Consider the following 13,650-nt stretch of genomic DNA (forward strand, 5'->3'; position numbering starts at 1 on the left):
TGTTTGTGGGTTTCCACGGCATTTGAACGTATATTGTTATCTTTTGATGGAGTTTTAGTATAATATTGAAGTCTGTATCATTATTAGGTTAATAATTTGGTTAGAAACCTCTTGGACTTTGCTAATTATGCAGAAATTGCTTTAAAAGAATGTAGGCGCTTATTGCTACTCTCTCAATTGGTTTTCAGTTGCTCTTAAATGTATTTTATTTGATATTTTCTTCGGTAAATCTTACTACTATACAAATTAGAGATTTTTTTAAGGTTGAGAATTGTATGGGACATGTTGCCTAGTTTAATGTTATTGACCATGTCTATATTGACAAGTTCTTGGAGACTTTTTTCAGTTCTTTTTTCAGTTTAATTGTATGGGACATGCTGCCTAGTTGAATTGCGTATCGAATATTTGCGGGTTTTGGTCGAGGAATGATATTTTTTTTTGTATGATTTATGTATTTGTTGCAGACATATGAACTTTTATTGTGTCTTTCTTTTTTAAATGTTTGAAACTTTTATTATGTACCTGCTAGTGGTTGATGGTTTATTTATAAGTTGTGTATTATATGTTATGAATTTGAACAATTAGTCTTTGCTAGTGCTGCAGCAATACTTTATCATGCACTAATTATGTTTACATATATCATTTAGGATGGATCCACAACGAGTGCGTCGTAGGAGAATGGCATTAGCTACAGCCAGTGCGATATTGTTGTTGGATTATTACCGGAGTAGCACTACTCGCATTCCCCGCATGACATCCAGCTTTGTTGGAGACAAATGGGTTGGCGAAATGCTTTCTGGCCATCCAATAAGGTTTTCAAATATTTTCAGAATGACAGCACCAATTTTTATGGATCTTTTGCACGAGTTATGCCTAAATCACGGCCTCCGGGGTTCTTCCAGAACGACGTGTACGGAGGTGTTGGCTATAACACTTTACATTTTATCACAAAATGAATCAATTAGAGGAGCTATGGAAAGATTTCAGCATTCTTCTGAAACAATAAGTCGTTACTTTTCTAAAGGCATATAGGCTCTTGTTAGCTTAGCAGCTAAAATAATTAAACCGGAGGATCCATAATTTGTCACCACTCCAGAACAAATTGTCAACAATCCTCGATATATGTCATATTTCAAAGTAACTATGAGTGGTTTTATTTTATGACTTGTCATACGATCCATAATATAATTACTATCTAACAAACAATTAAACAGAATTGTATTGGTGTAATTGACGGTACACACGTTGATGCCCGACTACCCAACCACGAGAAGATTGCATACATCGGTCGGAGTGGTTCGACAACTCAGAATGTCATGGTTGTATGCGACTTCAACATGTGTTTTACTTTTGTAGTGGCGGGCTGGGAAGGGAGTGCACATGACAGCCGGATTTTCTCATTTGCCACTAGGAATAGATCGCAGTGTTTCCCTCACCCCCCATCAGGTTAGTTTTTCTTTGCAATTTGTTTATTTGAGCAGTTTACTTTAATCAGTTTACTTAACAGTGTTTTTTGTATTAGGAAAATATTATCTGGTTGATGTCGGGTATCCTATGTAAATGGGATACCTGCAGCCCTATCCTGACACAAGATATCATATTCCTGATTTTGAGAGAGCAAGTGGCACCGTACGTGGCAGAAAAGAAATGTTTAATAAACGCCACTCATCTTTACGCGGGGTAATTGAAAGAACATTTGGGGTTTGGAAGAAGAAATGAGTCATCCTACGTGATATGTCGTCGTATCTTTTCCAAACGCAGGTGTATATTGTGGTTGCAACAATGGCACTACATAACTTCATCCGAAGACATTCCTCACGATCAGATACAGACTTTAGTTTGGCTAACAATGACGAACTAAATGTCTTCGACCAAACTCCTGGAATTGTGGGTGGATGTACATTATCTGAGGATGACGTAGACTCTAATGAATTTGGAGATCAGAAAGGTGAAGGTTTGGCTGATATGCTTGCTTTAAGGGAGTCTATCACAGATGTTATTTGTGGTTGTTGATCTACCAAGTTTTCCTTTAATAAGGTTATAGGTTGATATTCATATGTATTTAATTTTGGTTACTTTTATAATACCTTAAACCGACATTGACTCTTTTGTTATTTTCACAGTTATACAAACATGACTTCTAGGATATCAGGTACGGACAGAGGAATTTTGTGTTATTGTGGACTACCGTCTCCGTTGCTAACGTCACGTAAGGAGCATAGCTTTGGGAGGCAGTTCTATGGTTGTGCTGAGGTGTTTCAGCTCGTTGCGGTTTCTTCCGGTGGGCTAATAGTCTGACATATTACACTGCCAGTAGTCGTGCCAGCAATCATGTGAATCCGATGTTTTCTCAGGCTGACCGTGCAGTTGATGATCAACGTAGCTAGAGTCTTAAGTTAAATATTTTAATATTTCTATTTGTTATTGTACTTGTATTTGTACTTTTTTTAGTTCTCCTAGTACTCGTTAGGATGTGAGAACTATATGATATCTTTTAGAACATCTCTATTATTATCGTATGTGTCTGCACTATATGTTTTTTTTCTATCAATAAGCTATTCTGAATAAGCTGCCTCTTTAACAAACGGGGGCAGGAATGTCATTTAACCACCAATAAACTACTCTGAACAAGCTACCTCAAACAGCAAGCCAGATTATTCTGATAATCTGCAGATTATCAGATTATCAGAATAATCTGCTTATCAGCAGATTATAAATAATCCACAGCTGCGGCAAACAGACCCTAAGTAGAAGAGAGCTAGATGTGGGGACTATTATTGAGGTCTCGGAAGGGGGCAGTTATTAGCACTATTATTTTTTATTTTATTTTTTATGGTCAACAATATTAATTATATTCTTCATATCCTTTTTATTCTTTCCAATCAGGTCCCTCCATTAGAGAAAGAATATTTCATATGGCGTCTATATGGATGCAGACTTCATGAACAACATTATTGTACATTGTTGTAATACATGTATACAACAGTATACAACACTATTGTACACAGAATCCACATGATAATTTTTCTCCATTAGCACCGTTCATCTTCCCTTCTAGTTTGTGTTTCACCAGTAGGTGTACATTCGTTGTTACGGATAAGAAGCTGGTGCAAAAGGATGATTTGTTAAGCATTGTTTTTATCATATAAGCCACGATTTGGAATAATTAAGCAGGGTAAAAGTGAAGCAAATGATTAAATGACGTCAAAATATAATAAATAAAATTCTTTCTTTCCATATCAGTTCGCATCAAATTGAGCATATACACCGCTAAATTAACAACGAAATAAAAAATCACACTTGTTATGGCATGCTCAATACAAATCTAAACTAGAAAAAGTAAGTACACCGTTAAAGAACAATGCGCATTACCGCATCTTAACATACCGATGAAACAGCAACGGATTTGATCTTCTCTTTAAAAAACTGAGAGAAGCAACTCGCTATCCCAGGAACAGTTGTCAAAATCCAGCTATTCAACTTCTGCACCGCCACAATCTTCTCAACACTCAACCCCTCCAAACTCCACACACTCTCATCACTCCCGGCCTCATTACCAGCCACAAACGCCGAAAGCACAAGATGGCTCAAATCGGGAAGCGCCAGCTCTCCCCCTTCCCCCGACATTGGCAATCTCGAACTCTGCTCCATAGCCCAACACAACCACAAAAACATCATCAGATCACTCGGCCTAAATGTTCCTCCCACCTTTCCGCCATCAGGAACGTCCGAATCAAACTCCAGGCCACATGCAATCCCGGCTCCCCTGCAGACATCGGAGAAGAGTCTATAGAGGTTAATAACGGAAGAAGACGCAGGCATGCGAGCGCAACAGCGATTGAAGCCGCCGAGAAAGGCTGTCCAATCGGTGGTATCATTTCCGGCGGTGAAAAGGCGGTCAGCAACTGCGGGGCCGAGATGGGGGAGAAGAAGGGAGAATTTGGTGGTGTGGTAACCAGAAGGAAGGATTAGGTTTGCGGAAGGGATGGAGAGGGATTCATGAAGCGAGGAAAGGGGGATAGATTGAGATTGAGGGTTGGAGAGATTGGCGAATGCGGATTTGAGGAAGGAGAGTGATCCGGTAGAGGCAGCGAGTGATTCTTGCTCCTGCTGCTCGGCTGATGGCCGCCGGTCGGCTGAAGGAGCTGATCCCATATGTCCGTTATCTTGGTCGGAGGATTAGATAGTTGATAGTTGAGAACATTACTATAACTGCTTTTTTATTCGTGTAGAAGAAGAAGCGGCCGTGTGCGATTGTCGATGTTACTCAACGATGACATTTGTACCCGAGGCTGAATTATAAAAAGTGATTTCTCATTTCAAGAAAACCACTACATGTGGATTTTTTATTTTTATTTTTATATATATATTTTTTTTTTTTTGATAGACAATAGAGCTCAAGACCAAAAAATAAAATGATAACGAGGTAAGGTCAAGTAAAAAAATAAATATATACATTAGAACTATGGGCGAGAATGTCAAAGCTATTCAACAATTCATGATAGTGGTCGGGTGATCAAGACGTCAGACAAAAAGAGTATGGTCTGAACTATTCATTCAATACCGATGTATTTTATGAAGCACTCAATCGGGACCATGTCAGCAACCTCAATTGCCTAGAGACTCCCTACAAATAAGCAAAAAATTTTCTGTGCGGACTCCTGACGTATTTTTACGTGCGGCGCAAGATATTCCTGAGTTATTTTTAGGTTATTTCTGGGTTATTTTCAGTAATCCCGAAATAACCCAGAAATAATCCGCAATCTTTATTTTTGGGTTATTTCGGGATTATTGAAAATAACCCAGAAATACCCTGAAAATAACTCAAGAATAACTTGCACAACACGTAGAAATACGTCAGGTGTCCGGACAGAAAATGCGCGCCCCTACAAGGGCGTCTGATCGCAACCAGTCGACTGAGCGGCCTTTACTTAGGCAGACGCGATCGTCTTCGACCGATCGCATCGGTCGATCAAACCCAACCAAGTTGATCTTTGGTTACCACCATATTCAAATTCAAATTGTCATACATATTTGGGGTATGAAATCAACATAATTAAACGTATTAAGGGCAATTTTCTTAACGGTTTCGTCATTTCTGTATTTTTACAAACACGCCTCTATAAATAGTAGGCCAAAAAACGAATAAAGGGTTTTTTTCCTAGTTTTATTACAAGAATTGGCCTAAATTTCTCTCTCTCCCTTCCTCCTCCCGGCTCTAACTCTCAACTCGTGTTCATAATAGACAACTTAGAATCCAACATCCCAACAGGTGGTGTTGTGAGCGGGAACATGCCCCAGACGAGAAGCGGAGCCAATTACAAAGAAGAATCCCAGTAGAGAAAAATAGTGTCTATGGAGTTCAATAGAGAGACGGTGCGCCGAGACATACAGGAAGAGTTCTAGACATTATAAACACAAATAATGGACCAGTTCGAGGCTCTTCGGGCAGTCATAATCCTACAAAACTCCCGACTGCCGCCCGTGGAGAGAGAGTCTCAAGGAGCCCAACTCTAGAAGGCTCCCCTCGACAATCCACCAACTCCCCATGGTTGGCCCGACGACTGTCCAACTGAAGTACTAAAAGATTCCCAACCAATAGACAACACCACATCTATGTCGGTGTTCCCACATTGGATGGAATGAGTGGGAACGTTCGCGCGACCGGTTATAGGCAATGCCTTTTTTCGAAGGATCCCAGAAACTGTACCCCCGGCGACCTATGGGGGTATAACGATAATGCTACTTCTGGCTGACACTACTCAAGTAAAAAAGAAGAATTTTCCTAAAAATGTGATCGGTGCCAGAAATACGCGCCCCTACACCATCAACCAACATGCAAGCTTCAGCCAATCTCAAGTCCTTGGTCATTCACCACTTGAGGTTTGGACATCATGGGTTTTTTCCCCGGTCTAAGGGCCAACACAGGTTCTTTATAATAGCGGTCGATTATTTTTCCAAATAGATAGAGGCTAAGCTACTCACTTAGATCACTGATGAGGTGGTGTGAAATTTCATATGGTCATACCTCATATGCAGATGTGGATTGCCATTAGTCAACATTATCGACAACGGAACAGAGTTTTTAGATCGAAGCAAAAAAGCTTTTTGTGTGAATCAAGGAATCAATCTTAGATTTGCTTCGATCCATCACCCTAAGAAAAATGGGCAGGTTGAAGCGGCTAAAAAGATCATATTGAACTTGGTAAGAAGAAAATCAAAGAGCCAAGGGGAATAAGTCTGAGCTACTACTATATATGCTTTGGGCGATCCAGACTACATCATCGTCGGCGATTGGCCAAACCCCATTCATGCTAACTCACGAAATAGTGGCAGTGTTACCGGTTGAGTACAACCGTCGTAGTTATAGAGAGGCTACAGTCTCATCATTCACAAATGAAGACCTAGTCGAGCGATAGGAAGCAAAAATTAAGAGGGTGGTGCTAGCCCTCGATCTGACAGAAGAAAGAGAACCAATTCTGCGCTTCGACTGGAGGAATTCAAGAGGCAAACTGCTCGCTATTTTGATCAACATTTTCGAGAGAAGACCTTTGCTCCAGGAGACTTGGTTTTAAAGGAGGTTGATCTAGCCGTCCAAGGACAAGTAGCCGGTAAGCTGGATCAAACTTAGAGCGACCCATAGTGGGGTCGCACCTAGTACTTACAGACTCAAAACATATGCCAGAAAAGAACCCCCTTCTACTTGGAGTGGAGATGATTTGAAAAAAAAAAAATTTCCTCGAAGTTTTTTTTTTTTTTTTTTTTTTTTTTTTTAAAAAAAAAAAAAGGGGGGGGTCGTTTCAATTGTAAAACAAGAAAAAGGGGGGTGTCGTTGCCAATATGTAAATTTAAATCTATCAATAAAATTTTATTTTCATGGCTAATTTTGTTCAATTGACTCACAGGTCCCCTCTAGGCTTGGGGAACTTCTTTCGATCATTTTGGGTTTGATTGAAAGTTCATGACCCTCGACTCTAGCAATAGGGCGAACATAGATCGACTAATAGTATGAGCCACACTTGAGTCGCATAAACAAATGGGGAACATCGACAGATATGTTCCAACACCGATAAGTCAAAAACACAGGCAGAATAATAAGAAAGATGTTTCGCATTAAGAAAAATAATGTTATATTCTTCTCGGTCAAAGGTACAAGCATGACATAATAAGCATAAAAGGTACACCTCACTCGAACTTTCTGAAAGCAAGGCCAAGACCATGTATTCAATCGACAAGCCTCACCAAGAGCCCAGCTTTGCATCTGCTATGTTTGGAAAATGGACAAAGCGCGGGAGAGCAAGGGTCTTGCTTCGTCTCAACCGGGGTGCCCTTGGCTCACGACCCCCATTCCACCTATGCTTTCTACCTCTATTCCTCATACTTAAGATAAAAAGTGTCGAAGAATGAGAGAAAATGGAGCCTCTGGTTAGCGAGCTTTCGTCACACCCGTCACCCCCCCCCCCCCCCCCACAGCTTACGGAGGAACAAGAGGTGTTGGCCTCGACCGAGGTCACGTTCGACACCCAACTTGAAGATAGTTTTCTCCTTTGACATGCAACTCAAAGAAAAATGGAACTAAACCATAACCTAGTCAGAGCCCAATACTTCCACTAACAAGTCATTCAGACCGTCAATTCCTCGTAAAGTTGACCATATTTCGATTAGTTTGGATAAATAACTTTCCTTTGAGTTCGGAGTGCAATGAGTGGATTTATAGTCAAATTGGATATTTATCAATATAAATTGAATAACACCAAAAGTTATTCAATCCAAGTTCAAATAAACTCATATCAAGCACTTATAGTGTAATTGGAAATTTTAAGGAATTAATTAGAAAGTCAAATATCCTTTAAAGTTAATAAATCCTATAATCAAATTAAGCAATTTTCAGAAGAATTTAGGGCACCCCAGATCATTTAATTATAAGGTCGTTAAGACACTTAAATGTTGAGAGGATGTCCTATAATTAAAAAAGTCAACACAAATCATCCAATATTTTATTTTAGGATTTAGGCATATTAAAATGTCCTTCTAAAAAATTATAAATAAACCAAAAATTTTCACATGAATAAGGTTATTCATGTGTTGAAAACTAAATCTAAATTCGTGAATACAGATCAAGGCCAACGTTTACCAAAAATCATTAAAGATCACCTATGATTGTTGTAACTTAACTATGACAGCTTGTAATTTAAGTCTGGCTATTATAACCTATTACTATCTCTACCACAAGCCCTTAATTGGTGTTATCATTTCATAATTCTTAGTAGAGCAACAAAGAGATAAATAAGTATTATAATCTTATCTTTTTTTCTTAAATAAAAGAGTAAAATTATGTCAATTAAAATATATAGTGATTTACTCTGAATGAGCTACTCCATGGTTTTTTTCTCTTTCTAGGGTTTTTAGCATAAAAATTTTTATTTATCCTTTTTCATTTTTTTTCTGTGTGCGCTAGATCTTAGTGCAACCAATAAAATGAGCAAACCAATTTCGAGCTTATTCATGGTCAGCTTGAATTTTGATTGAATGTTGATATTTTGGCTTGAAATCAAATCATGGATCAAGTTAGTCAATTTCAAGGCAACTTGGATCAAAACTGAGTCTAATTTAGTTTAGCTCAAATTAGAAACAATCAACCTTGAATGAGAAATGAACTAAATTAAATAGTGAATTTGACCTTAGATTCAATTTGATACAACTCATAATTTGGATTGATTTGGCTTGCCAACCAAATCGATTTAGCTAGAAAACTAGACTGATCTAGCTCGAAATCCATTTTGAACTAGCTCAAAAAATAACTTGAGCTGGCTTGAAGGTTCAAACCCTAAACCTTAGAACACACTTAATCAATGTGATCATTGTGAGCTACCAAAATAAAAGGGAAAAAACACAACTGAACATTTTCAAACCTGAAAACACATAATCAAGTGAGAACAGTGAAAAAGGTAAATAATAATAAGTTTCCAAACTAGAAAGTAAAAACACCAGTGAAAAATATTAAAATAACTTTTTCTTTATTATGTGTTGCCAAACCAGAAAAGTTTGATAGTGAGAAAAAGATTTGCTTGTATTTGGCTAGCTTAAACCATAACTGGGTACAAGTTTCTAAACTAGAAAGATATAAACCTTTTAATCACTATGATCAATGATAAGTATGAGTTTCCAAACCAAAAAAAAATAATTAAGTTAAACTTTGACATGAGTTACCAAATATACATTAGAGTGAGAATAAAGTTCTACTTGTATTCAACGAGTTTAATAGCAACAAAGATAAAAATTAACTAACAAAGATGATAGTGTGAAATAGCTTAAAGCCTTCATGGGATATAGTTTCTGAGAGTATTAATATAAAAGGAGATAGTAATAACTTAAATGTTACCCAATCCTAGTGAATCATAAATGAAAGGAGCATAACACAATGACCTCAAAATTACCGGAGGCAGAGGAAGCAAAGAGAAGCAATGAGCCAAATAGGTCGCACATACATGTAACGAGTAGAAAGTTCAAACTTGTAACATGCAATGATACATTGGCACTCCGTTGGAGGTGTAAGGCAAGGCTAGAGGCGTGTGATGATGACTGGTCTACGGATTTTGAAACTAGAGTAAAAGTAAGTAAATGGAGAGAGACGAAAGTGAAATGGCTAACATAAATTTTGGAAATGAGAATAGGGCTCTAAGGCGGCAATAGGTAAACAATTTAGAGTTAACGTAAACACCACCCATGGTAGATCCCAATCAAAATTGCAAAATAAATTTGATTTTTGGATTCGACTCATAGTTTATTTCGTTTGTTTCGAGCCAATTTAGATCCAAGCTAAAATTAGATATGATTTTTGAGTAATTATTTATTTTGAATAATTTCAAAGCCCTAGGGGCAATACTGTGATATTAATTTCTCTACAACTACAAATATTTTAGCATGCAACAAGCTCAATCTTGCCCATCAAGAACCCTTACCTTCAAACTCTATAACCTCATGATAAATCTATACCTCAAAAGGTTTTTCTCCTATGAACTAACTCATATTTGGTTTTCAAATGAGCACCTCTCATAGAAGACACAAGTTGTTTTTCTTTTTTTTTTTTTTTTTGCACACAAGTTTGAGTATATAAACTTTTTGTGCAAAAATCAATACAACTTTTTCTAGAGTTTCACTCTTGAGTTAGCACTAAATTAATTATGAATTTTCTATATACACACTCAATACTTAAATCAATTATTTATATAAAAAATTTTTTGCACAAGATCTTGTGTAGAAAAATGAACAAGAAGCCAATAAACTTTTGAACATAAGATTTATAAGAGAAATGCATTATCCTATTTAGTTGACCAATGTTGTCTTAGATAGGAAGGCTAGTAGCTTAGAAAATGCGCATTAATTACACCAATCTCATTAAAATATAAATTAACTTATCGACATAATTTGTAGACTTTAGATGCTTATTTTATAGGTAATTACTTTGACTATAATCAAATAAGGATGAATCTAATAAATAAAAAACTACTTCTTCTCAAAGAAATAAAGGCTAATATTATTATAAAGTGATGTCTTTCAAATTAAAAAAATATTGGTGCAACATTTGATTGCATTGTGAGCAAAATTTTTGAAGATCTCGTATGATGTATCATGGAATTATATGCCAATGACATACTGATAAAAAACTTGGAAGAATCATATTATATCATTGACTTAAAATAATATTTTTAACACATCTAACATTATAATGCGACTCAATGTAACCAAATATGTCTTTGTTGTCACATTCAACAAATTTCTTGAGTTCATGATCACCCATCATGTGATCAAAACGAATCTTTAAAAAAAATGTGTTTAAAAATATAGCAAAACCATGGAACATTTAAGATTTATGATGCTTGAATAGGTGGATAACTACTTAAACTGATTTTTTAGCCAACTCTACGGAAAAAATGCCTATCATTTTTTCCAAATTTTTGAGTGGTTCTCAGAATTAGTATTTTTCATCAATGGGTGAATTTAGGCTTCCTTCAAAACCAAAACATATTTAGATTCATCACCAATACAATCAACACTCATCTTAGGATAAATGTTATATGTGTATTGGACTATTTTCTCTCATATAATAAGCTTAGTACATGCAACATTTGCACTTCTTTGCAATAAAATCTTAAAAAAAACAAAAAAAATAATCTTTGATAATATAAATCTAAAATTATAATCACAGAAAACATAATAAAGTCGAGTTTCACTTATAAATAAATAAAGATCTAAGTAAGCTATAAGAAAAAAAGCTGTAACCATAAAAATTCATATACTAAAAACTACCAATATTAATAATTACGATTCTTTTTTTTAATAAATCTGAGAAATCTAATTTAACAATCTAATGATATTAATTTGCAATAGAATTTGCATTTTTTTAGGCTTAGAATAAATACTTAATAGAAATACAAAAGTAATTTGAGCAAAAACAAAAGTATTTGCAGGCTATTATGATCTCTCTCTCTCCTTTATTTTTTGAATTAATTTGCAATAAATTTTTAACCCTAACAAATAGTTCATCAAGTATTAAATCCTGGATAAAGATAAACATTTTAATGAGTAAACAAAAAGTTTGGGTTGTTTTGTTTTTTTCTCTGCAAATTTAAAAGCAATAATATGAGAATAAAATAATGGTTACAAATAATACAAAGAAAGGAAATAATGATGATGACAATGATGCTAAGAAATTGGAGAAAATCATAGTTCATATTATGTCTTACCTTATAAATCTAAGCTAAAATTTAAATTATAAATTCTAAAAGAAGTATCAACGAGAAGCCTTAAAACCTTAAAAATTTGAATGCTTACTAATAGCATAAGCGGCCAATGCCCATTTTAATTTAAATGGGAAGCAAGAATCCAAAGCCCTAATAAACACCAATAAAACATTAAATTCAACATTTGTGTAAATCCTCTAAGCGTCTTACTAATTATTGATTCCATTTTAGACTGATGTGCAAAAGAAATTTATGCTTTTATTTAAAGAATTTTTTTCTATGTTTAACAAATGTTAATGTCATGTCATACAAGTAGAAACTAACATAAACTATATATTATTATGTTTTAATGCATATGTGCATCACAACTAATTTATTCAAAAAAACAAATCATCAGAAATATTATGTTAACATGGACAAGAACACACAAAATCATAATAATATAATTTTTTTGGGAAGTAAAAGTTGCTAATTGGTTGGATTTTCTTATAAATTTATGACTACATTTACGACTCTAAGTGATGGAGGGCATTGAGGAACTCCAATGCTAAACTAATATCAAACCTGACATGGCACTCTTTGCCAAAGACAATCATACTTATTTGTTTTATTTCAACATGTGTTTGCTAGATTTGAGCTATTTATCATTTGATGTCATTTAAAAGAGTACTTGTTTATGTCATTTACTTTCATGTTGAAAACTATTCAATCCTTAAATCTAGGTGCTATTAATATATATAGTCTATTTATACTAGTATTTTTTCAAAAATAATATTATGATAAAAACTGAATAATCACCTACATTTTTTTTAATCTCCTCAAACCCCTTTCTTCCAAACACAAATGTTCATCATAAACTAGTCGTGCTACCTCTCACTCTATCGGCAGCCCACTACTCACTTTCACAAATAATTTTCACCAAGTCTTCACAACAATTCAAAGAAGCCTCCATGATGAGGGTACAATAATAAATGAGCCAACTCAACTTTTGAACCAATTTTAAAGCTCATTAAATGACTCTTGTATCTAGCTTGAGGCATCCAACCATCTTAGGCATAATGAACTATAAGTTTCTATGGACCAAACTATGAACTTGATGAGCAATTATCTCAAAATAAAAGGATTATGCAAAAGTTGATAAATGTTCAAAATATAAGGATTATGCAAATAAAAAAAAATTTTAAAAAAATTCTCATAAGTTTTTTCTCTCATTTATCATGGTAATTACCCTCTTAGCTCTTCATCAAACTCAAGTTCTCGTGCAACCTTTTGGTTCCTTCTCTAAATATTTCGATGGATGGTTCTCCATGTCACATTTGTAAGGTATCCATATTGTCACAACAAACATTGTCGCTACTTTTTGATAAGACGAGTCATCACTTCTACATCATTTGTTTATTTTTTTTCTAATCCTTTCCCTTTATCAATCATTAACAATTAGTCCCTATCATTAATTGACATAAAAATTTCAATAACTTTCTTTCTCCATCTGTCTAAATAATGATCAACGATTCAGTTGAATCCTCTGTATTAAGCTGAAACAATTTATAAACTCTAAAACAAAAAAAATGAAAAAAACAATTAAATTGTCTCATGGTAACTTTAAACTGGCTCCCAAAAAAAAAATATTTTCATGCATATGTACTAAATTGATTACAACAATTAATTGTTATATAAAAAATATTAAAATTATAACAGCTAAATTTCATATAAGAAAATATTAAAATTAACCATTAGATATAAAAACATAATAATTGTGTGGTATGCATGTATACGCCACAATATTTGAACATAATTTAGACATTAAAACTACATAAAAATAAATATAAAGTTTTCAATTCTTTATGTGGATGGCTATGTTTCAAGTTTGGATTAAATATTATAAAGGTAAAGCCATACCAACAAA

At 34.9% G+C, this 13,650-nt stretch overlaps 1 protein-coding gene across 1 annotated transcript in view; it reads right to left on the bottom strand.

Annotated features, from left to right (window-relative positions):
• LOC110021948 overlaps positions 1-4,179 on the bottom strand; it is a 21,498-nt gene extending 17,319 nt beyond the window's left edge. The window contains exon 1 of the mRNA XM_020720679.1: positions 3,388-4,179. Coding sequence (XP_020576338.1) covers positions 3,388-4,155 — 768 coding nt within the window. The 5' untranslated portion in view covers positions 4,156-4,179. The remainder of the gene's footprint in view (positions 1-3,387) is intronic.
• Positions 4,180-13,650: the final 9,471 nt, after the last annotated feature.

The sequence above is a fragment of the Phalaenopsis equestris genome, unplaced genomic scaffold (assembly GCF_001263595.1).
Source record: "Phalaenopsis equestris unplaced genomic scaffold, ASM126359v1 Scaffold000152, whole genome shotgun sequence".
Lineage (NCBI taxonomy): Eukaryota > Viridiplantae > Streptophyta > Magnoliopsida > Asparagales > Orchidaceae > Phalaenopsis > Phalaenopsis equestris.